The sequence below is a fragment of the Lipophrys pholis genome (assembly GCF_963383615.2).
Source record: "Lipophrys pholis genome assembly, chromosome: 20".
Taxonomy (NCBI): Eukaryota; Metazoa; Chordata; class Actinopteri; order Blenniiformes; family Blenniidae; genus Lipophrys; species Lipophrys pholis.
In genome coordinates this window covers 16,907,671-16,930,441 of record NC_137648.1, presented here as the reverse complement: position 1 = coordinate 16,930,441, position 22,771 = coordinate 16,907,671, and the positions used below count along the sequence as shown (strand labels likewise).

Below are 22,771 nucleotides of genomic sequence, written 5' to 3'. Positions count from 1 at the left end.
TGAGTAGAAAGAATGTAGAGAAGTGGGTGGGCAGCAGAGGTTTTGTACACTGTAAGGAAATATGAGTGTGAGAAAAACAGAATCTAATGTTACTGAAGTGTCACTTGAGCAGGATTTAGATTTTATTTGCTAAACGTTACTTGTAAAAGCGTCTAACATCTCATGATAATTTAGAAAATACAGGAAATGTATTACTATTTGGTGTGCGGCTAATGTGTGTAGATTAGATTTATATTTTTAACTCAAATTTTAGAAGTTTGTTTATAATATGAAGTGAAAATTTTTAATTTTTCCAATTATTTGAGACACATTTCTCAAGTATATAATTGTAGAAAAAGGTCTTAAAAGAACTATCTGAGATTATAAATTACTCATCAGATTGGGGGCAGATTAGTGTGAGCCCTGACCCCTACCAGCCCACTAATAGGATGGGTACTCAGTAAAGTAAATCTAATTCAACCCCCAAACAAGAAATAAACTTAATGAATTTAGAGAATTCTTTAATAAACTTAATAGGATGTAACATGAGAAACACTGAGAAAATGAGAAAACCTTTGTGAAAGAAATTACTCTAACTGGAATGATCATTAACGATTCATATAAACCATTTTCAATCAAATATGTGCCAATCTGACATAGAAACGCGAGAACTGTCATTTTGAACCTTTCAGTCAAGTCAGGATTGAAAGAATGTTTACTTTGTTCTAATAAGTTACAGTTTACAGCTCTAATTAATTCAACACTTTAGCGAAACACTTTAGAAACCACTGCATGCCTCATCAGTTCTGCTTTCGGGAGGATCTGCAGCTGCTGTTTCATGAGGTTAAGTTTCTTTTTTTTGTAATCAGAAAGTGGTTCACACAAGACCCACAGATTTAAACACAATGTGTGTGAACATGTATTTTAAATCTGGCATGAATTTAACCCCTCATTATTAGTGATCACCATTTAAACATATATGAATAGAAGTATGTCTGACTTTAAGTAAAATGTTTACAGATCATTTTGTGACTCAATGCACCATCTTATGGTACAAAGTGGTATTACAAGACTGCATAGACTGGTTAACTCCATATAAGTAGATTTATTCCCAATATGACCATCATTTTTATGTTATTTCTGACAAAAAATATTAGACTCTACTTAAATAAAGGATCAGTAGGGTTAAAGTGAGTATTAACTGCATGTTACACATCAGATACTGGAGTTCTCATTTCATCTCATGCTCATTCAACACAGCTTTTTCCAGTACTGTTGTAGAGTCTTAGGGTGATTAATTGTTTTAATATTAGAGGAAGAGAAGCAAATTTCTTTATGCAGTCCTACCATGGATACATTTCTTTTCCCAAGAACTATACTCAGGACTTTGTCTACACGTATTCTCATTTGTGCAGGTAGGAAAGATCTCAGAGCAAACTGAATCGGGTCCTGTGGATATAAAGATATAGTGGAACTCTCCCACCATCAGTCCTATTAATATACAACGTGGTGACCATTTGTGAGACACATGAGAGAACAAACTGACACAAGTGAAAACAACCGACACTGCTGCATGATTTTGGAAATCCTCTCATTGTTCTTTAATAACAGAAATGTGAACTTTAACACACAGTGCAATTTAGCCAAAACAAATTCTTCACAAAAAGTGTGATTTTACAATTCTTAAGTGCAAAAGGTTTAATTTCTTCTTTTCAAACGACACGACTGCTTTTCTAACAGGAAGTAGAAATGTTTTACAATTGATACAAAAAAAAAAAAAAAAAGTATTTTTGACTTATTTTAATAGCACAGAACAACACAAACATGCTCTCATCCTGCACATTTCATCCCAATCTAGACTTCACCGTGCCACTGAAGCATTCCTTTCCCAAATACTTTCCGAATGACGCCGGCGAAACGCTCCGCAATCCCAGTAATCAGATCCACGGTTCCCAGCCCACCCACACTCTGCCCAGTACGTTGGGGTCCATGGCTTGGTCCAGCAGGCAGTCCACCTGCTTCTCCACTGACAGGCCTGCAGCTGGAAGCTTAGCGCGGATGTTGTGCTCATCGGTTCCCAGAGCCACGGACTGCATCCCGGGGAAAGTGCCATCCTTCTCAAAACCCAACTTCAGCTCCTCACTGACAAAATAATAAGAATAATTACAACAAATAACTAATGACATTTTTTGGGGGGGAGAGAGAGAAATGGTTATATTTGCCTTTTTTGACAGCATTAAAAAGCCTCTGGTGGAGAATTTAGATAAAGTGAAGGGGATGTTTAATCAATAATGACTTAAAGACAAAATGGACAGTAAAAACTGCTATAAAGAAAAAAACAAGAATAAAGAAGAATAAAGGACATGCCTGGTTATAGCGGCTGGATTTGCTCCCTCAAGTTTTCTTCTGGCAAAGTCGACCTTCTGTCGAGGATACCAGTTGATTTCTTTGGTGTTCACGCTCTCAGTCCACGTGCCTCCTTTCTTCAGCTGCTTCACCTCAAAGTTCTGTGCGATAACAAATAGAAAAGTGCAGCTCACTCAGCAATTTCTACACTCATAACAAGGAACCTAAAAAGATTTAAGAATTTTTTAACATGACAATTGTAATATTTTAAAGAATTCACCCCCCAAAACTTTCAAACATCCTTTAAAATATAAGACACTGATAAGCTGTACTTTGGATTCTTTTTGTGACTCATAAGATACAAATAAATTCAGTTTATGTATAAAAACAACAACAAATGGAGCGAAAATTCCAGATGTCTTAGACGTTTAGAGTTATTTCAAAGGCATGATTGTACTTTAAGCCCTCGGGTCTACTGTAGTACAGGTATAGATTAAATAGTAACTTTTATTTAGAGTTCGATATGCCATAATGTTTCAGAATCACTGCTTTGTATGCTTCTGAGTACGAAAAAAGCCAAATCAGAAGTGCACCTCTTGGTAGAAGTTAGATGTGAATCCTTCTCTCCAGGATTTATATCAGGGATTAACATTAGGTCAGAAACAGCTGATTTTGCAGAATACGGTTTGGTGTGTGAAGGCAGACATATCACGGCAGCAGTGAGGCTACCTTCCAGTCCAGCGACGGTTCCTTGACGAACACGTCCATCGTGTTGAGCAGCAGGTCCGGCTCGGCTCTGTATGCGCGCAGCGAGTGGACCATGATGCTCTGGATCAACCCGGACTCCTTCAAAGGCTGCATCAGATTCACAAACTGCCGGGTCAGCCGGAAAGGCATGAGCTCCGGCACGGGCAGGAACTGAAAACAAAATATAACTTTACTGCACAGCTCCATTTAAACACCGAGTTATCATTTGTTTAGAAACGCGACGGACAAAAAGACTTAAGTATGATTGTCCCATTTCCCGATTCGTCAAAAAAAATTGCTTTTTCTTGACTTACCTGTGTGGCTGAGCCGAATGCATGACCGAAGTCGATGCCAATCATGCCCCCGGTCTCCATGTTGATCATGAAGTTGGAGAGGTGGCGGTCTCCGATCCCCAGGATCCAGTGGCTGACGCACAGCAGAGCGTGAGAGCTGATGAAGTGGGAGCGCAGCGACAGGAAGGCCTCGGGACTGTTGCACATCTTCAGAAAAGCTCGCCTGGGTTACGAAAGACAAAAAGAAGCTTTTACTGGGAGCGCTGACCTTGTTTAGCAGCTTTATTACGCAGGCACTTTGCTTACTTCATGAGGTCAGTGGGCACATGCTGAAGTACTTTTGTAAAGGTGGCGACTGCTTCATCACGTTTTGCTCTCCTGAAAAACAACAGGACGGTCAACATGTAAATTCAGACGGCTTCAAATGTCTTCGTGTTTTTTCCCTCCAAATTACATGAACTCACTTGTAAGCGGCAGCATACAGTCCAATCCCATTCACATCCTTTGAAGCAAATTTTGAAAGCCATTGATTGTAGACCTCAGCACACCTTAAAGGAAAATCATCAGTAGCAACATTTTAAATTATGATAAATTATAATAAAAGGAAATGATCACATCTTTAAAAATGTGTCAGGCTTAGTAATAAAGTCTCACAAAGTAATTAGTGAGGGGAAAACTGTTCGATTTTCCCATTAAAGTGAGAAAAATCCAGACCATGATCTTGTTTGTCTTAAAAAAACTAAACTAAACAAATAAAAAAAACAACAATATTGAACATAGTTAGAAGTCATAGAAATTTGTCTTTATAGCCCAGCAAGGTGTTTTGTTGAGTCAGTCTTCATTGCTGGAAAATAGATTGACATATTATATAACTATATAACTGTACCGTCCAGCCTTTTGTTTCTCCTCATCAGACATGGAGTTGTACAGGAACTCTTTCAGAGTGCAGGTATTTTCCATCCATTCAATCAGACCAATTCTGGAAATACATCGGAAGCAGTGTATTAAAAGGTTTTATCCATAAATGTTAATATTTTGCATAAAAAACGTGTAATTCCAATAAGTACCTGGTGTTTATGGGAATGACTTGATAGGTGCGGAGTTGCAAGCCTCGGTGTGTGCAGGACGTATCATGACTCAGCACAATGTTCATGACGCTGAAAAGCTGCTCGATGCGCTGGTCCTGCCGGAGGTCCTCCCCGCCCTTCACCAGGAAGGGGTGGTCCCGCTCGTCGTCCCCTCGGATGATCAGACGCTTGGGACGACGAATTGAAGACATCACCTTCACCTGCAGGGCCAAATGTCAGACGAGGAGACTAAACAGCGTTCGCACCAGATGATTTAAAAAAAAAAGAAAAAGATTATTCATTTTATCTTCTTTTGCTCAGTCGCAGTGACGAGTTCACAAACACGACACAGCTGCACTGCAAGAGCTGCTTTAACTTCACGCTCGTATTCTCATTCGCTGTACAATCTCAAAGAACGAGGAGAAAATAAACACACACCCTTTCATCAAAGCCAGTAATCTTTGCATGGTACTCCGGTAACGGTTTAGCTCTGCCGTCATATTGACCTGCGAACAAATTAAATATGATTATTGATATTGTTCAAAGCCTCACACACAAAAAAACACACTCAAATCCCCCACGTAAAAACTGCCTCCTGACCTGGAATCTCCAGCTCGTTGCTGAATGTGTCTGCTTTAAATGCGCTCAGCCAAGGTGAGTACTCCTTCAGGTTCCCCGGTTCCTTCTGAAATCCCCTCATGGACACAGCCAGCTCGTCCACCTTCCTTATGAAGCTTTTGTCTTTCCTCTTCGCAAACAGGTTGCTGCCGTCAGATCCCAGCAGCTTCCCCACTTCTTTGGAGAATTTCTGCACAGAATAAAACCAGAAGATGATAATTTGCATTTTGGGAGCTAAATATATATATATATTTTTTTTTTTTTTTTCTACTTTCAAGAAGATTGTTGTTGATCACCGACAACAAAAACTGCTAATATCTCTACAACTTATTACTTAATTTGCCACTAGTCACCTCCACTTTAACCAATTGAGGGTCACAGGATGGATACAAGCGAAGCATCAAAGGGCAAATGCAGAAACAGTAACACAAAAACTTAGAAATATGGGAAATTCAGAAGCATCAATGAACCTCCAACTGGCGGTTTTGGACTGTGGGAGGAAACGCTGCGGTACAGGGAGAACATGCAAATTCCACACATTAAGGATTCAAGCCTGAAGCAGAGATCGCCTCACTGTGAACAACTATATAGACCCTAATAATAAAAATCACCTTTCAGACTTCTTTAGTTTCTACACATTTAGGTTTATTTTGTCCTCATTGCAACAATTAAACTAATATTTGAAATGTATATTATACATGTATAAGGCTAAGGGCCCAGAGGTCCATTTAAAACTTGCAATTGCACATAATACTAATTACAATTTACATTTAAAACATGTGTCATGTTAAGACTGTAGTCATTTTCAGTAGTAATTGTTTGGTTTTGTGAAAATTTTGACATTTTCAACACATGTACTCTGCGAAAAACTTAAATCTAAATGTTATTGTCGCATCATTTTACCGGTCTGGCAAACTCAAGACGAAATTGGGGTGTTTGTGGCCCCTGAACTAAAACAATGTGTGAGGGTAACATACAATTTATATAACAGCAATTATTTCTGGATAATCACAAAAGCTGGAGCACAAACACAAGTAGTGACATGAATTGTTAGATGTTTATAGTTGTGTTTTTTGTTCAGGAGATTAAATTTTTTAAACAATATTTAGATAAAATCTGTTAAGGAAAAAGGAAAAAAAAAGTATACACACTTGGACAAACTTCTTGCGAAACACTCCATGACCGGCTGTGTTTTGGTTTCCGAGTGAGGAGTACATCTCCTCATACAGGTTGCGCATTTGTTTCTTGTCAAAGCTCGGCTTCCCCAATTCATTCTTCACGCCATCCCACCAATCCTGTGGAGAACAGAGGATAAAACTCACTGTCAATGCAAACACTGTCCCAACAGGTGGCAGCCTGAGGAGGTTTAGGTTGAATTTGCTCTGGTTTACCTTGAAAATCATCTCTGGATTTGTAAGCTGCTGCAGTGCCTCTACAAAGTTCTTCACAGCCTTGCCCTTATCCAGCATGCTCCGGACCCTGTGACACACAGACACTAATTTCAGCAACAAGTTTAGCATTTTGTTTTTTTATTCACAAATATGACAAATTGTTTTTAACCTGTTGACAAACTCCTGCTGCTGGTGCCCCATGACCGAGTCTTCAAACTGGTAACTCTCACTGCTGATCATCAGAGAGTAAACCAGTGCCTGAGGGTAACACCGGGCTATCTGCTCGATGCAGTGCTGCACTGCCACGGCTTCCGGCTTATCCAAGAGGGCAACCATCTGACCGATCCAGCTAATCAGCATCCAGCAAGGAACCGACGTCATCTAAATACAGACGGCACATGTGAATAACTCATCCGTATCAAAGGGAGACTCTTTGACACGGTTATAAAACGTTAGGTCTTTATACTTCTCATAATGCTCATAATATTATGCACGTTGTGGGTGAACTTGCCTCCTTTGTCATGAGGTCCAGCGTCTCGGACGGGTACAGCTCAATGATTTGCAGCAGACGGGGGAATTTGAGCCGAGCCTCCTCCGAGTTCATCTTCAGAGCTTTTAGCATGCTCTCCACGACGTGAACGGGAAGGGTCAGGAGGTCTGGAAACAGACTCTCTGCAAGCAAAAAAAAAAAAAAATGAACACAGGAAATTTACAGCTGACTTCATTCTTCACAATGCAACAGTCAATGAGTCAGGCAACTTTTGGGTACGTCGATCTATTACATTCACAGAGGTTTTCCTCATAATTTCCCAAATGAAGACCTTTTTAAACATATTTCAATCAAAAATGTGGCAGCTGACGTGTATATTAGAGGACAGCAGATTATATGTTTATTACTTCTAGATTCATAATATCAGCGTTTTTTTGATGGTAGTTCACCGTGTGTCATGGTAGTTCTGTTACTTCACAACAACAATGTCCCTGGTTTGAACCTGCAGGCTGCTGGGTTTAATTTCTCCATCAGACTCTGCGCTTTCTTTGGGTATTCTGGCTTCTTAAATGGATTGCTGGATCTTAATTGGCAGTCAGTGTAAATGTTTGAGCTTCAGTAGAAAATAGATGAAATGAATGCAGAAATTTGATGCGGGGACGTTAGACATGTGAAGTAAGTTCCTGCTACAAGCAACATCCGCTTTTTTTTTTTTAAGTTATATTCCAAAATGGTGCGTTAAAACTCTCACCAGCCTCATTCTGCTCCTCTTCTCGTAGCCGTTTGTCACAGAAGTTTGCCAAAGCCATGTACGTTTCTATGATGCTGCTGGCCTCCACGCAGTCCTGAGTGTAAGACTGAAGCTCCTCGTCAGCCTTTGCGGTTGCTTTGCACAGCAACGCCATGGCTTTTAACTGCAGCCCCACTTCAACCTCCTGTAAGGGAAGAACAAGAATCACTACCATCACTGGGGGTCTGCCACAGGGGGCTCCGGAGAATTCTCCAGGCTCCCTTTAGCCGTTATGAAATTACAGAAACAACTTTTCACAATTTTGTTGCAGTATCACACATACCCAGTTCCGTTAAATGCACATGATTTATATTGAGAAAGTAAAAATGACTAACTGTGGACCAACTGTTGCTTTACACTTCCAACAAGGCTTGTATTTCTTAGTTGTTAAAAAGTTGCATAAAACAACACAATTGCGATGGAAATAGAGGCAAACAGCTAAAAACAGTAACAACACGTTTCCTTATTGTAAAGGCTTCGCCTCATCAATACAAATTGAACTACAGTTTTAATATACAGTATACAGCAAAACCACTTAAACCGATTACCAATTAAAAGTGTAGAAAGAATGCTGTTTTTATTTTTGAAGATCTATAAGTGTTTTGCTGCTTAAGACAAATATTTTGAGAAAAAATTCCCCTTTGTCATAAAAGTGTGCAACACCCATTTTTATCATTTGAATAAACAGTGAAAATCCCACATTTTGCAGTCAAAGCTTTGTGAATTAGTGAATACTTAAAAAAAATATTTGAAGCACCTTGATATTGTTACAGGGCCAAGTAGCCCCAGAATGCTTTGCAACCTTCGACGCTTTGTCAGCTCCGATCGTTGCCAAGATGGAGGGACTTCTGCTCACGGCTGTGGCCAAGATGTGGAAAGACGTACCCTGGAGTATGTTTTGATACCTGAATACTTTAGCTGGAGCACTCTGACAGTCAGTCTCAACTTCCTCTGCAAAGAGAATATTTGAAAACTGTTATTGGGTTTTGAATATTCTAAATCTGTCATCAGTTGATTTCTCTTCTTACCCAGGAGCGGGACAACCTTCAGCATGTTGCTGATTTGCACCACAGGACCCTGGTTCTGGCTTTTTTTGTTGCTGTAGCGGCTGAAGCTGTGGACCCATCGCAGCAACCAGCCTTTGTCTATTTTCATTTCTTTGCGGAGTTCATTCAACAACTTTGTGGCAACAGGAAAGTTACCCTGAAAACATTTGTGGTGCAAGATGAGTTTGACATCATTAAACAACACACATACAATATGATTTCTAGATTTCTTCACCTGTTTACATGCGCTATCAGCCATGTGCAGCTTCATGTTGAACTTGCACTCATTTACGAGTTTGTCAATGTCAACCTCTGGGTTCTCTGAACCATCCACATCCATTGCGTCACCTCTGAGCTTTTCTCTGATCTTGTCCAAGAAGAAACACCTGGGCAGTGCAGGTCAGATTTAAAGCTTCTGGTATTTCAAAATGTTTTTGTGGAGTCATTGTAGCTGCTCCACTTACCGAGACGTAACAACGTCATCCCACACATTCATGGGGTCCACTTCTGCATCAGGGTACCGCTCTGTCCACAATCTGATGAGGTGCTTGAGGGAGCTCACAGACACTGATGATGAATGAAATACCACAAATGTTGGGAAAATATTGTCCATACACAGTTGCATGGATGTAATATTACAAGTGAAAACCATTTCTCATCAGTAAAAAGATGAAGTTATTTGTATAATGAAAGCTTGAGAGCTTTCACACACCATCGTCGCCTTTAATGAACCACAGGAAGTCCTGGATCTCTGTCAACGACTGCACGGACTGCAGGATGGTCAGTCGACTCTGAGTCAGCAGCGTGTCCACACTGGAGTAACTCTGTATCCAGCAAACAGACGGAAAAGAGGCTGTCACAGATATCCAATGATCCTTTTTTGCATTTGCCTCAATTGCACATTGCTCTTGCGTTCTTCTGCACATTCATGCATTTCAAAACTACATTAATAATAATAGGTAACAGATACGTTGATGTAAAATGAAGAGGGTGAGTGAAATCCTAACAAAACCCTGTTAGAGCAGACCTCCATGAAGAGCTGCACGGCATTTTTGGTGTAGTATTTGGCCCGGTCGTAGTCCTCCTGGAGGATGTAGAGTAAGCTCAGCTCCTGGCTGTATTGACTTTCCAGCAGCTTTTTGCGCTCCTCCACCCTCATGGCTCTATCGATGAAGCTGAGAAGAGCTTGGTCCCCCTCACCGAGCTGCAGCTGCTTCAACATGCTGCGAATCATGTGATGCAGGTACATTTCCTGGCACATGTGGAGGAGACTCAAGTCAGCCAAGTCATCAAACACAAATTCACATACTTGGTATTACAAGTAGACAAACGTGATGATGAAGAATGATTTCCTGTCACAATTGCAAATAGTTTGTGATCTATTAACATTGCTAGATTACTACTCTATACAGAGTTTGGGGAAGACTGAAGTAAATAGTGGTTTTTTTTTTTTTTTGTATTTATTGATGTAATCTGTAATAAACAAACTTGATTGCAGTTTAAGAGAAACAAGCAGACTTCATTAGCCTAGCCCATGTTGAGTACATGAAATGTATATTGATCATTATGACTCTACAAGCTCAATTTCATCCATGTGTTGGCATGTATAGATCATAACTGTATTTATCTGCCAATTTTTGTGAAGCTGACTTTTACATCAAATTCAGGTGAAAGTCTCCCAAATAGTAAGCAGCCAATTTTCCCAGATACGTGAAAGCATCATAACATTAATCACATGATAAGTAACTCCTAAGAGGAGACAGCTGAGGTCCACTCTGAGATAAATAAAGTTTCTTTTCAAAACAAAGAAAAATGCGAGTTGTGTGACTTTCTTTCCCGTTACCTGGTACACAGGATTTGACCACATATTATCCAGGTCGGGTGGTGAGTTTTCATCAATGTTTAAGAGGGCACAGTACTGGAGGGACTTCCACTCGGTTAGATGGTCGTAGGCCTCCATAGCAGCTCGATCCCAAAAGTCTTTCTCAGATTCTGTTGGCTCACCATCACTCCAGCTTTCAGTGTTTAGAGCCTGTCATTGAAGAACAATCAGTCCCAAATACTGACATGCTCCTGAAGCACGATACTTCTTTTTATATTGCCGTTTTATGAAACTCGATTCCTTCTCAGGTATCTGTAATGGCAGTAATCCGCAACGCCATACCTCATTGTAAAGCTTCACAGCTTCCGCAAAATCAGTGTTGGCTTCAGCTTGAAGTGCGGCACAAGTAATTGGCTTGGTCCCAACTTTACCACCAAAGATGCCACGCACATCATCAAAATCCTCCAGAGATCTGTAAAGCCTGACAAACAAACAAACAAACAAACAAACAAACAAACAAACAAACAAACAGCAGCATTTAGTAACTGTTCCTTTCATGCAGACAAATTTGCCAAAAATATATCAGGTCCAAAAAGTTGTATTTTAATGGCCGCAATGAAAAAGTCTAGAGGTAAACATCGTAATACCTTGCAAGGTGGATCCATTTATTGGTGTCTGGGGGGATTTCCTTTGGTCCTCGTGCTCGTTTGGCAGGGCGTTCATCAGAGACGGAGGCGTGCAACAAGCCCTCCTCCAGGAGCAGGATGCCTGATGGCTGCTGAAGACTCATAAGGCAAGTGGAGCTGATGGCATCTGGATTTATGTGCAGAAGATCTTTATGCTGGTAGCACATATCCTAAGAAAAAGACCACCTGATTGTTAATTTACAAGTAGGGATAATGATATTTGAGTACAAGTCATCTATGAATGTACAATCAAACGAGCAATTCCCTGCACGTAAATGAAATAACTATATAAAAATATGTAGGCAAATGAGAGAATATAGTAGTGTGACACATTGACACTGTAATGGTGCAATTCCCAAGGCTTTGCTGGGTGACTGAAAACAGTTGCTTACCTGCACACATGCGATGAACGGAGGGTAGCAGATTGTGCTCTTGCTTAGGAAAGCATTCATGTTGCACCGCAGCTCCTCTTTAATTCTCCCACACTCCTCTCGATTCTGTTGTTTCTCCATCTCTTGGAGGATACCGGCAAACAGTGAGCTGAACAGCTGTTTGGCTAAAATGGGATCTCTCTGGGTTGGAAAAAAACATTAAAAAAAATATTAATAAACAAGGTTTGTCCTTCTTTAGGATATTTACAAAGACTATAGACTTACTTGTGCTAATGCTTGAAGAGGGGCAATGAGATTACTGTATGGGATCTGAATGTCTGGGAAGTCTCCCACTCGGTAGTTACGATACAAAGTCACCTGAGCCTCTTTTCTCAGCCTTTGATCAGCTTTTTCTTCCTGTAAAGAAAACATATCTGACGTTAAGAGACACTTGTATTGATTTTCAGCATTTAAAAACCCTGCTGGGAATCCAACTCGAAGGATACCTTTGTCTGCTTCTGATGTTGGATCTCTTTCTTTGCGAAACTCAAGCTGACTTTCTCCTGATCCTTCAGAAACCTGCGTCTCAGTCGCAGGATATTGCTGCGTCGCTCGTTTTCTGCTGTTAACGTAAAATATAACCCGCATTTAGACTGCTTCCCTCACATCGCCCGTTTCTCTGTGAATGTGGGCATATAACATTTTTCAACATGTTGGTGACTCTTTAAAAGACTGACCTCTGGTGCGACTGTCCACCTCATCTGTTGAAGCAGTCAGGCGCCTCAGGCCAAAGCCTTCACCAACTGGCCTCCTTGTTGTTTGCCTATCTGATTTATTCTCAAACACCAGCAGTGAGGACAGAGACTCCGAGCTCGGGGTGTACTCTGCAAGGGTGTCCACACTGCCACCTGTGAGCCAGTTGTATGCAGTGCGTCGACCTAGGAAAATATATACCAACATTCATGTATACATTGTTGTAATCAACTAGTGATAGGGTAAATTTAGGATGTTAAATACAAAAAAATACTAAATTTCAGAAGATTCATTTTGTTTTGTTTCTATATGAAGTATCTCTTCCAAACTGTAATGTACCGTTACCTGGTGCTTGGGTTTGGGAGAACTCCAAGGTAGTCTGCGTGGCTCTGAGTTTCCCCTTCATGGCTCCAGACTGAGTTGCTGCCACACTCTCTGAGCCGAGAGAGGTTTGGGTTTCAACAAACATGGGGGTCATGACTGTGCTCCGGAAGCGCCAGTTGGAATCAATCACATAATCCTGTCGAGGGGAGGAAATGTCATCATCAATTCAGGCTCAGTTCAATGTTGCTTCATTTATATGACACCAATTAAAACACAGCCAACATGAGAAAGACACACTGAGTTAATGACATGCAGTGGAGATGCATAAATGTGGAAAGGGGAGATAGAAGAATGCTCGGTATAAAAACCCCCATCCCTAAACAGTCTAAAACTACAGCTGCATAAGTAAGTAAATGGCTCAGGATCACACCTAACCAGACCTAAGACTTGTTGAAAATAATAATTTAAAGAGATATCATTAATGTAGATACTATGTTTGTCTTCTGAACTGAAATAGCAGCCTAGAAAACCCCTCGATGTTTGGTGTAAGCTCATTTCTGATCTACAGATTAAAGTTGTCCAGAAGAAGCCACACATGCTAACCTGGAAGGTGCACTCTGACAGAGCGTACTCAAACATGCTTCGGCAGAAGTCGGGACTCTGGCTGGTCATTTCAAGCAGCAGATTTGTCGCCAGGCTTAAAAAGCATTTCTCTATTTGGCAGGAGTACAGAGATCGGAGCACCATCAACATTCGCTCGAGGGTGGCCGTGGGGAGGCGCTTCTCCTGACTCCAAAAGTTTCGAACGTAAAGCCTGAAAAGGTCAAATAAAAGAGAAGATATACCAGAGATGACGTGGTATAGAAGGATTTACAAAAAACCAAACCATGTATGAGACAAAACAGCAAGTATGTCCAGTGAAGCTTACTGAAGGCCATGGTTTTCTTCTGACAGTCCCTGAAGCAAAGTCTCTTTAGCTGCATTCAAAATCTCCAATGAAGTGTTGTCTTCCATGCTCTCTTCATCACTGGAGGACAAACATATACTAATATAATTACAGTAAGGCTCCATAAAGAAACAAAATATAGAAGCTTAAAGGTTAGGACACACTACTGCATTTAAAAAAAAAAAAAAAAAGCTCTAACCTGTAGTTATCCTGGATCCACATGAGGATGTCGTACATCCTCTCTCTGCAAACTGGCGACGGATGAGAGATGAAAGTGCCCACAGGTCCCAGGAACTCCTGGAGCTCAGGTGGTGTCAGTCTAGCGAGGATCTTATGGATAATATTCAGACAGACCCTCTGGATCCCTTCGTCCCTGAAAGAGTCGCAAGCAGAGACGTGGCTCAACACGGAAAATAGTGTTGATGAGTAACAGCTCAGAAGCTAATTAAAACATGTCTATTTGTCCGTGTTTGACAAATTTGGGTGACTTCAAGCAGAATCTAAATACAAATCTATAATTCTGGTTCTGCAATGATGAATTTCTGTGGATGACCAAGACTCCAATCTCTGTGGATGACACACTACCACGTCCAGCAGCCACTGTTCTTCACAATAAGGATGGTTCTTGATGACACTGCTCATATATACGGTGTCCTAATAAATGTGAAGCCTATCAGGAACTTTTAAGAGTGTATAACTCGATGGATAACTGGCACATTTACTATACACAGTACATGAGCTATAAAAACAAGCCAGGCAGAGAAGGACTCACCTGTGGCCAATTGTTTGAATAAAGTTTGTGGTTTTTAGCTGCAGAAAGATGTCAGGGATAACATCAGCCCGGCTCAGTACACACTCCAAGCAGTTAGTCTTCAGGATCCCGTGTAACTTCGGCAGGAGATAGAAGACATAATTGACAAATCTGGAAAGTGGGTAAAGAAATGTTATTAGATTATTCTGGATAAAGAATCATATATATTTTTAAAAGATGTAATCGAGTAAAATAAGCACTTACCGATCCATGAATGGGGGAAAGTGCTTTGACACTTTGCTGAGGCAAATAATGAACTTGTCATCCAGGTTTTTTGTCTTCAGATCTGTTATCTTATTTGCAGCGAGGTTGAGAAGTTTTTCACGTTGCTAAAACATCAAAGAAAAAGGAACACATGGTTATATTCATTCTGATACTCGTCCCTCCTCATCCGAGCGTTGACTTCCATTTCGGCGTGTTTGTGTGTTTGTTGTGAGGAAAAATTGCAAGCCTGTGCTCATATAGCCGATTTTTTGTGAAACTTGAAGTTTGAATGCAATATTGTTATTTTCTAGCGGCACTGATAATCTACATGTTATGAATGTAGCCTGTAAAACTAATAGTGCCAAATAATTCAACCTTTAATAGAGGGATTTTTTTAAAATATACACTTTGTACGTTCACTTCGATAGATAACATTTGAAAATGTAAATTTTTTTCCACTTGTGATCTTTGTGCTAACAGGCTGAACTTCATTTCTTCTCAGACCTGAATATAAATGTCATGCAGTAGTAATTGAAAGAGAAAGGTCATACATTGTCGACTTCAGCTGCGCTCTTCAAGATCAGGCCGATAATTTCTGCTGCGGCTGAGTAAACTTCTTTATACCTCACAAACGTCACATTGTTGCAGAGAGACTGGATGTACCTGGAAAAACACACACACACAACAGCTTGCAAAATCGCAGCATGTCACATATACAGAATTCTGAAAGAACATTTAAACACTATTAATTTTACTTGTCATAGTCAATTCCACAGGAGACGTCATGAACGGGGAGATTGTTGGCCAGGATGATTCCCAGCAGCTGAAGTCCCACCGAGTTGTCTTTGCTGTTTGGGTCGGTGCCACAAAATCGATCGTATATCAGGCTGTAAACGCAGAAAAAAAGACATTGTGATGGAAAAACTGCTTTATTTTCTCCAAAAGAGTCCATTGTTAAAACAAGCAAATTTTTTTTTTTAAATCAACACAGATGCTAGTATTTTACCCAATTGTTTCTAGCATTTGTAAATGTATAAGTAGAAACCTCAAATTAATAATTAAAATTTTCATATTAAACTTTATCTTAACAAACATGTTACCTTTTGGTATTTTAGATGTGTCTATGCCTAGCACTTCAATTCCAAACTCAACTTCAGAGAAAGAGTTACATGTGTGTGAATTTACATGAACATTGATAAACATATAAAATCAGTAATTAAAGTTGAGTTTGTGTAAATTATGTTTTATGTACCTTTATGTAACTTTTCAGTTGATTTTGGCTCCTTTGTATTGAGTATGATGCAATAATGTAAATGAACTACACTGGACTAAACCAAGACATCATGCAACAAGTCAGACCTACAATTACATTGTTTTAAGCCTTATTAAATATGAGCCAGAGTTGCTGTCTGTAATTAACCTATGTAAAATCTGTAGGTCGTACCTGTAAGGCACATGCAGGCTGTCCTTCCAACACTCCACAAGGGTACGAATGATCTCCAGGTTGTGGCGGAAAACGGCCCTCTTTGAGTGAAAGCTGTGCTTCATCAGGAACTCCAACAGTCGATTTGCAAGGACCTCGTCTCTGGGGTTACCCTGAGATTTAAAAAATTAAATAAAATCCATTAGAAAAGACAGAAATTTAACTTGACATCAAAGGAAAGCATGGCCTAAAGAAAACAAACCGTTCCCAATTATTGTAATATCTGGAAAAATCATTCTTCAAAATGAAAATATATTTTACACTTAGCCACAGATTTCAGCTCTTTTGGGGGGTTTGTTCAGCCAAAAAGGTGCAGGGTTGAGTTATTTCTTGGATTCTTAATTGCAGAAGAATTAAAGACAAATACAAACTGTGAAGAAAGAATGTGGTTTTTCATCACTTCATTTAATTTTGCAGCAGGAAAATGTTGAAAAAGTACAGATGTTTCCTCCAAAATCAACTTATTCAGACTTTGTAAAAAAATATATTTAGTCAAATTCAAACTCTTTCAACATGTACTGTTTTTTCTTCACACTGATACAAAGGGATACATATGGAATTGATGTGATTTAAGTGTTGCCATGTTAAAATGTAATGGAATATTGACTAACTTTGGGGCTGGCCTGGCTTGTCCATGACAGCAGTGTGACCACAACTTCCACCACCATGTAATGGATCCCCTCGCCTCCATTGTTACCAGAAACCACGAGCTGTAGCAGGGGCCCAAGCCAGTGTTTTGCATACGGCCGAAACACCTGGAAAAACACCAAACCACAGATCAAGTAAAAAGTATACCTTTTGATTTCCATAAACTAGAAAAAAATGAATTTAGTGGAAACACATTCACCTCCTCTGTGTTGATGACCAGCTTTGAGATGAACAGTCTAATATTCAGAGGTGTGGCTGGATTTGCCAGTTTTCCATGTAGAAATTTCATCCATGGAGGAAGCTCACTTGGTACATTTCCCTGTATCCCAAAGAAGAGAAAAGAGCATGTTTTTTTCCTACCCATTTTTACGTACTTGCATACAACATTTCTCAAAACAAGTGAATATAAGTCTATACATGCTTTGATTTTTGCTACTAACCGGTTCCACTTTGGGGGTTATGTTGCTCCTCTGCATGTGTCCTATCAGAGCCGTCATGCTTGTCATGCATTCATGCTGGTTTAGCTCGTCCATTTCAAGGTCCACCATTGCATCCTGGGAAGGATTCGTCTCCTCTGTCACCTACATGGTCACATCAGATCATCGAATTTTAAATGTACTGGTAATACAGAAGTTACAAGTAATGCCTAAATTCTACACTGGGGGGCAGCAGTTAATCAAATTTCTGAATTCCTGCAGTTCCTGCAACATCTTGTGGTAAAAAAGGGCATTACAAGACTGATTGGGATATTTTATTGAGGGTGTTTTGAAATGTTTTTGCCAACAATATTGACAAACACCCTACATTTAATATAGTGAAAATGTATGAGAACTCAGACTGACTCTTTTAGCAGTGGGGCGTTTTCGACCTTCTGGGTTTTGGGAGCTGAAGGAAAAGCTTTGGACTCCTGTGGAGAAATCAAACTGGCTCATCTCTTCACTCAGGCTGCTGTCGGCCATGTAGGACTGGGAGGACAGATACACTGGAACTTCTGTAGAAACCACAAATCACACAAATAAACATTGTAAGACTTTGTATGCACAGATCTCTGCATTAATATGATTAATATATCTTAAGAACCATCATCTCTGTCTGCTGTATTGTCTCGTAGTTACAAGTCTAATCTAAGAATAGAAACAAATGGAATTGAGGCGGAGATAGCTTACGCAATTAAGTAAAATGTTAAACTCTGTCACAAAGGCAAGTTCAATGACACTTTAACAGCACAGCAGGGAGAATACCTCCACTCTCCTCGCTCACTTCTTTCCGAATCATGACATATTTCTTCTTTCTCTCGAGAGGGACCTACAATGAAAAATAAACTCACAAATCATGGCTAACACCCAAGATATACTGTTAAAAAATAAAAAAATAAACAAACATTTACCTCAATTTCAATTGGAAATGTGTAGCTCCTTTCAACATCAATGATGTTTTCAAGTATAAACTGATTCTGAAAAAGAAAAACATGAACAGTGAAGTCTTCCAGAATCACTAAGAAAGCACAAAACAGTGGCTAAAAACCTCTTAACTCCATCAAATCTCTTAAAACTATCACTAAAGATAGTCTCTTACCAAAACATTACAGTGGAGGCTTGTTGTAAGTGTCTTTCAAGGTTTCGAATTATCTAAATTTGACAATATCTGAGTAGGAAACACCTGGGACCCAAGGGGGAGCATATTCATCAAACGTGAAATATATAATAAAATGGCTGAAATTATTGGCTCAAAATGTGCTAAAACTTTGCAGTCGTGTATCAATGTAAAAATAGGAGTACCTTCTCTGGCTTCTCGCTAAAAAGGAAGCCTTGGTAGAATTTGGGCTCATTGAAGCTGCAGCTGATGACTGCGATGGCACAGACGTACGCTGCGCAGTGAAACTGTCGCCGGAGCTCGAGGAGCTGAGTCTCACCCGCCATGTTCTCTGTGAAGGCTTCAAAACACGACCTGACGGATACAAACAAACAAAGACGATCATTTTTCCGTGGAAGAGAAAAGGAATGAAGTTGATAATCAAAGGGTCAAAATCTACTTCATCAACGTCTTGGACAACTCGTTTCCCTCCGTTTTGTCGGAGCGGCAGTAAGCTCGGTTAATTCTGGATTCTTTGGAGTACACCTCTTCTTTGGGAAGCCGTGAATAGAGGAGCTCCATCAGCTTGAAGAAGCCACTCTTCTTCAGCAACTGGACCTTAAATGCGTCCTCATTTGACTGAAATCAATACATTAATATATAAAAATGACATTCATTGTGCTTTGAAAAAGCTAATAAGAGATGTAGCTTCAAGATAAATAAAAAAAGAAATTAATCATACAAGTGCACCTCAAACAAATTGAATACAACAGAAAAAAACCTAAAAAATATTCAAATAGACCGTTAAATATGCTAATATACTAAGATGTGAAATATGAAGCTGTATGATTGGCTGTGTTTGAGAGGAATATCACCAAAAAAAGAACAATTATTCTCACTAGGATTTCATTCAAATGCTAAATCTTCCCAATATTTTGAAGTTATTATAAACAAAAATTCAGGAATTTTGTTTTATTCTCAATAATGTGGACTTCTAAGTAAAGGAAATCTATACCGTATTGCAAATGATTACAGAGATATATCCAATTGTATTTTCTTTTTTTGGGGGGGAGGCCATAATTATCACAAATTAAATTAAAAGGATATTTAGTGTAGAAATAACTAAGAAATCAATTACATTTTTGATAATTCTATTTCTTTTTGTTTAACCTAAAAACTATTATGAATGCTGTTCATTGAAGCTTAGAGGCAAACCTTGGTGAAGCGACTCAGCAGCAGCGTGATTATGTCAAAGACATTTGCCACGAAGAATTCGTTCAGGGCCGAGATGCTGCAGTGAGAGGCCAGAGGCAGCAGGACCCGCTCCATCATGGCCCGAAGCATTGAGCTCACAGGCACATCTCCTTTCTGAATCACATCGTACACTGTACACAGGAGCTGAAGCTGCCGCTCGCCGTTTGACCTAAAGACACACAAACAAACAAAATAATAACACATAACAGAGGAGGACAAGATTCAAAGAGCCTCCACGGGAAGTGTGAGTGTTTCTTTTCGTCTAGCAACAAAACTAGTATCCCACCGCTTTGCAATTCTTTGGAAGCAGTTTTGGAATTGCTCCTCCATGATGTGCTTATCGTCCCGACACAGAATCCCTGCCATCAGTCTGAGCAGCAGTGGACTCTGAGAAAGCTCCAGAGCGTCCAGCAGCTGAGACACAGAAATGCAAACTTTGGAGTTGAAAGACCGCATCAAATAAAGAGGGAAACCAGGCTTACACAGCGAAACCAAACAATTGCTAATTTCTCTAAATGAGATTATTTGAATTGTCTATTTTTCCTCCTCTTCAGTCTCTGTAGGCTTGTTTTTACCTTCCGGATGCAGTCCATGTAGTTGTTGCGGTGCAGGGAGCCTTTAGCAAACTCGTCAGACTGCATGGGAAAGTGTGAAACTACCAGGGCGTCGAGGGCTCGCTGCAGCTCAGCAAGAGGCTCCTCGGGGAGGGTCGTGAAGAAGGGCAACACCAACAGGGCCTGACTCTGAAGCATGAGGGATCGCACAGAAAAGGGAAACACTTATTTTGTACAGTAACTTAAAAGTGTCAAAACACACTGATCATGTGGAAGTATGCATCCTCATTACCTTAAAATTTAAAGGAAGATTCATGTCAACCAGCAGCATAGTGAACGTAGAGAACACTGGTCTGAACGCTTCATGGCTGATGTTGGAGCAGACTGAAGAGTCAATCTGAGGAGGCAGCAGAAATGAATCAAAATAAGATAAGAGAAATGATTCATCGCAAATGCATTCGTGCATTTCAGAGTAGTCCAGTTGTCTTAATCGGCCAGTAATAATTCCCTTCATAGGTACCTGCAGAAGTTTGGATAGCAGCATAAGAGTAGCAGTTTTGCTTTCTGGAGTGGAAGAGCTTCCTTCCCACCATGACTGCAGACTCATCCATCTTCTGAGCACCTCTTCAACCAGCTGCTTCCCCTGGGTCTTCCTCATCGAGCGCTCCCTGAAGCTGTGATCCAGCATGCCGTTCAGCAGCACGCTCACCTGGAAAAATGATTGTCTTTCCATTAAGTTGCACGACCTAATATCAGGATTTTATTTATTTTTTAATGTGAAGTACCATGCTGGGGTTTTTGGACGAGGCCTTCATGAGGTGAGGCACAGTGGTATTCAGGCTCCGCAGCAGCTCGGTGTTGATGGTTGACTGGAAGAGGCTGTAGAAGTACTCGCCATGCGAGAAGCTCAAAAAGTTGCGGCTCTGACTTCCAGATATGGGCACTGAAAGCATGATGGTGTTCAAGAGCAAGTCCACCAGCTGTTCACTCTACAGAAAAATAATCAGAAAACCGTGGGAAGCACAATATTACCAACAGTTGAATCTGATCAAGAGGTTTGACTGCAGCAACGTATTTTAATATGCAACAATAACAATATCATTTTTATTGGTTGTATGAAGCCTTCGATGATATAGTTTGTCTGGGATCAGCCAAAATCTAAACAGTATATACACACATTAAGGAACGGTTGCACTGACCTGCTGATTGAGAGAAAAGGCAAGCTGAAGCAGGCCATCTGCGACTCTCTTGGTGTTTACATCCAAGGACGGAAGTGCTTTCCTTTCCTCTCCTGGTGCTATGCCTTTATACACAGTCTGCAGCAGTTGGGACCCAAGTGATGTGGAATAGGATGAATCCTGTAACAAAGATAATAAGTACAAAAAGTATATTTGATACATGTGCTTAGCCAACAGATAAAATATTAGACCTACTTAGGATTCTTGTTTTTTACCTCGCTGTGCAGGATGGAGCTGAGGAAACCAGCTTTTTGAATCTGTTTGCAGGAAGCCAGAACCATTTCCATCTGGTCTTGTTGTCTGATAGTGCTGGAGCTGTACAGGTCTACAGCACACAACTCTTCCACGCTACGATGGTCATTAAAGACAATCAGAAAAGTTATTATCATAAGCGTTGTTATTTCATGTGGTATGTTCCTTCACATTAAATGAGAAAGATCACTCACTTTTTACGTGAGATCTTCATTTGTAGGCTGCCTTCCAGATGGTTGCGGTAAGGTGAAGCCAGAAGAGCTTTGAGCAGAGGAACACACACGTCCGGGAGGTTCTTTATGACCTCCACATCGGCCATGTTAAAGCTGGCAGCAGACGGCTGACACACCACCGTCGCGGTCAACTCAAAGAAAATGGAGCCAAAAATGTATTTTTCAAGAAGCTGTGGAAAAAATTAATCATAACACAATTAATAAAAAGATTAAACTTTGAACTGAAGAATGTCTAAGTTTTGCAGTGTACCTTCCATAGCTCCTCATCTCCTTTCACAAGAATCATTGAGGCAAATTCCAGCAAGCGAACGATGATGGTGCACTTGCTGTAGTTGTACTGTTCCGCCTCTCTTGGGCTGAAGTGAGACGTCCTCTCACCCAGACGGAAGCAGCTCTCTGCTGAGGCCAGATCATGAGTTGCCAACTCAGTCAGAAAGAAATGGACCGCTTTCAGAAAGCATGATTCCTCTTTCAAGCCTTTGAAAAAAAAGAAAGAAGAGTATTTAATGATTACCCCAATTCATACAGATTTCACACAAAGAAAGTCAGACAAGCTGTTATGGAGACTCACTGAGAAGAAACTGAGGCTTGATGATGTGTAAGCTGATGAAGGTGTTGTAACAGTCCAGAACAGCCAGCAGGAGGTCCATCCACTGAAGAGTGGCTCTGACACTGAACGGGCCCGTCAGCTCCCTGAGAGTGGGCTGAGAGAAGAGACCTCCGCCCTCAAATCGTGACACCAGGAAGCCTGTACCATGATCCTTCAACTTGCCATCCAGCCACTGAGGTGGAGATTTCTTTCCTAAATCACACACATGTCCCGGAGGTTACTCCGATTCACAGCAGGCACACC

At 40.4% G+C, this 22,771-nt stretch overlaps 1 protein-coding gene across 1 annotated transcript in view; it reads right to left on the bottom strand.

The window, feature by feature from the left end:
- Positions 1-1,551: 1,551 nt before the first annotated feature.
- The window catches only part of prkdc (protein kinase, DNA-activated, catalytic subunit), a 30,975-nt gene continuing 9,755 nt past the window's right edge, over positions 1,552-22,771 (bottom strand). Inside the window, exons 31-86 of the mRNA XM_080489444.1 lie at positions 22,490-22,720; positions 22,169-22,395; positions 21,880-22,088; positions 21,649-21,781; positions 21,395-21,553; positions 20,981-21,184; positions 20,716-20,904; positions 20,488-20,592; positions 20,217-20,384; positions 19,928-20,055; positions 19,603-19,810; positions 18,848-19,026; positions 18,594-18,762; positions 18,203-18,268; positions 18,057-18,120; positions 17,658-17,806; positions 17,256-17,396; positions 17,015-17,134; positions 16,779-16,922; positions 16,129-16,280; positions 15,440-15,571; positions 15,236-15,347; positions 14,685-14,809; positions 14,442-14,591; positions 13,869-14,042; positions 13,652-13,750; positions 13,327-13,537; positions 12,745-12,919; positions 12,384-12,584; positions 12,153-12,268; positions 11,932-12,063; positions 11,668-11,847; positions 11,237-11,445; positions 10,932-11,070; positions 10,611-10,799; positions 9,795-10,019; positions 9,480-9,591; positions 9,232-9,334; positions 9,003-9,153; positions 8,750-8,924; positions 8,479-8,672; positions 7,683-7,866; positions 6,953-7,113; positions 6,611-6,822; positions 6,442-6,529; positions 6,202-6,345; positions 5,033-5,240; positions 4,871-4,938; positions 4,433-4,653; positions 4,252-4,344; positions 3,830-3,913; positions 3,672-3,743; positions 3,387-3,588; positions 3,055-3,243; positions 2,347-2,486; positions 1,552-2,121 (exon numbers count right to left, since the gene is read on the bottom strand). Coding sequence (XP_080345570.1) covers positions 1,917-2,121; positions 2,347-2,486; positions 3,055-3,243; positions 3,387-3,588; positions 3,672-3,743; positions 3,830-3,913; positions 4,252-4,344; positions 4,433-4,653; positions 4,871-4,938; positions 5,033-5,240; positions 6,202-6,345; positions 6,442-6,529; positions 6,611-6,822; positions 6,953-7,113; positions 7,683-7,866; positions 8,479-8,672; positions 8,750-8,924; positions 9,003-9,153; positions 9,232-9,334; positions 9,480-9,591; positions 9,795-10,019; positions 10,611-10,799; positions 10,932-11,070; positions 11,237-11,445; positions 11,668-11,847; positions 11,932-12,063; positions 12,153-12,268; positions 12,384-12,584; positions 12,745-12,919; positions 13,327-13,537; positions 13,652-13,750; positions 13,869-14,042; positions 14,442-14,591; positions 14,685-14,809; positions 15,236-15,347; positions 15,440-15,571; positions 16,129-16,280; positions 16,779-16,922; positions 17,015-17,134; positions 17,256-17,396; positions 17,658-17,806; positions 18,057-18,120; positions 18,203-18,268; positions 18,594-18,762; positions 18,848-19,026; positions 19,603-19,810; positions 19,928-20,055; positions 20,217-20,384; positions 20,488-20,592; positions 20,716-20,904; positions 20,981-21,184; positions 21,395-21,553; positions 21,649-21,781; positions 21,880-22,088; positions 22,169-22,395; positions 22,490-22,720 — 8,720 coding nt within the window. The 3' untranslated portion in view covers positions 1,552-1,916. The remainder of the gene's footprint in view (positions 2,122-2,346; positions 2,487-3,054; positions 3,244-3,386; positions 3,589-3,671; positions 3,744-3,829; positions 3,914-4,251; positions 4,345-4,432; positions 4,654-4,870; positions 4,939-5,032; positions 5,241-6,201; positions 6,346-6,441; positions 6,530-6,610; positions 6,823-6,952; positions 7,114-7,682; positions 7,867-8,478; positions 8,673-8,749; positions 8,925-9,002; positions 9,154-9,231; positions 9,335-9,479; positions 9,592-9,794; positions 10,020-10,610; positions 10,800-10,931; positions 11,071-11,236; positions 11,446-11,667; positions 11,848-11,931; positions 12,064-12,152; positions 12,269-12,383; positions 12,585-12,744; positions 12,920-13,326; positions 13,538-13,651; positions 13,751-13,868; positions 14,043-14,441; positions 14,592-14,684; positions 14,810-15,235; positions 15,348-15,439; positions 15,572-16,128; positions 16,281-16,778; positions 16,923-17,014; positions 17,135-17,255; positions 17,397-17,657; positions 17,807-18,056; positions 18,121-18,202; positions 18,269-18,593; positions 18,763-18,847; positions 19,027-19,602; positions 19,811-19,927; positions 20,056-20,216; positions 20,385-20,487; positions 20,593-20,715; positions 20,905-20,980; positions 21,185-21,394; positions 21,554-21,648; positions 21,782-21,879; positions 22,089-22,168; positions 22,396-22,489; positions 22,721-22,771) is intronic.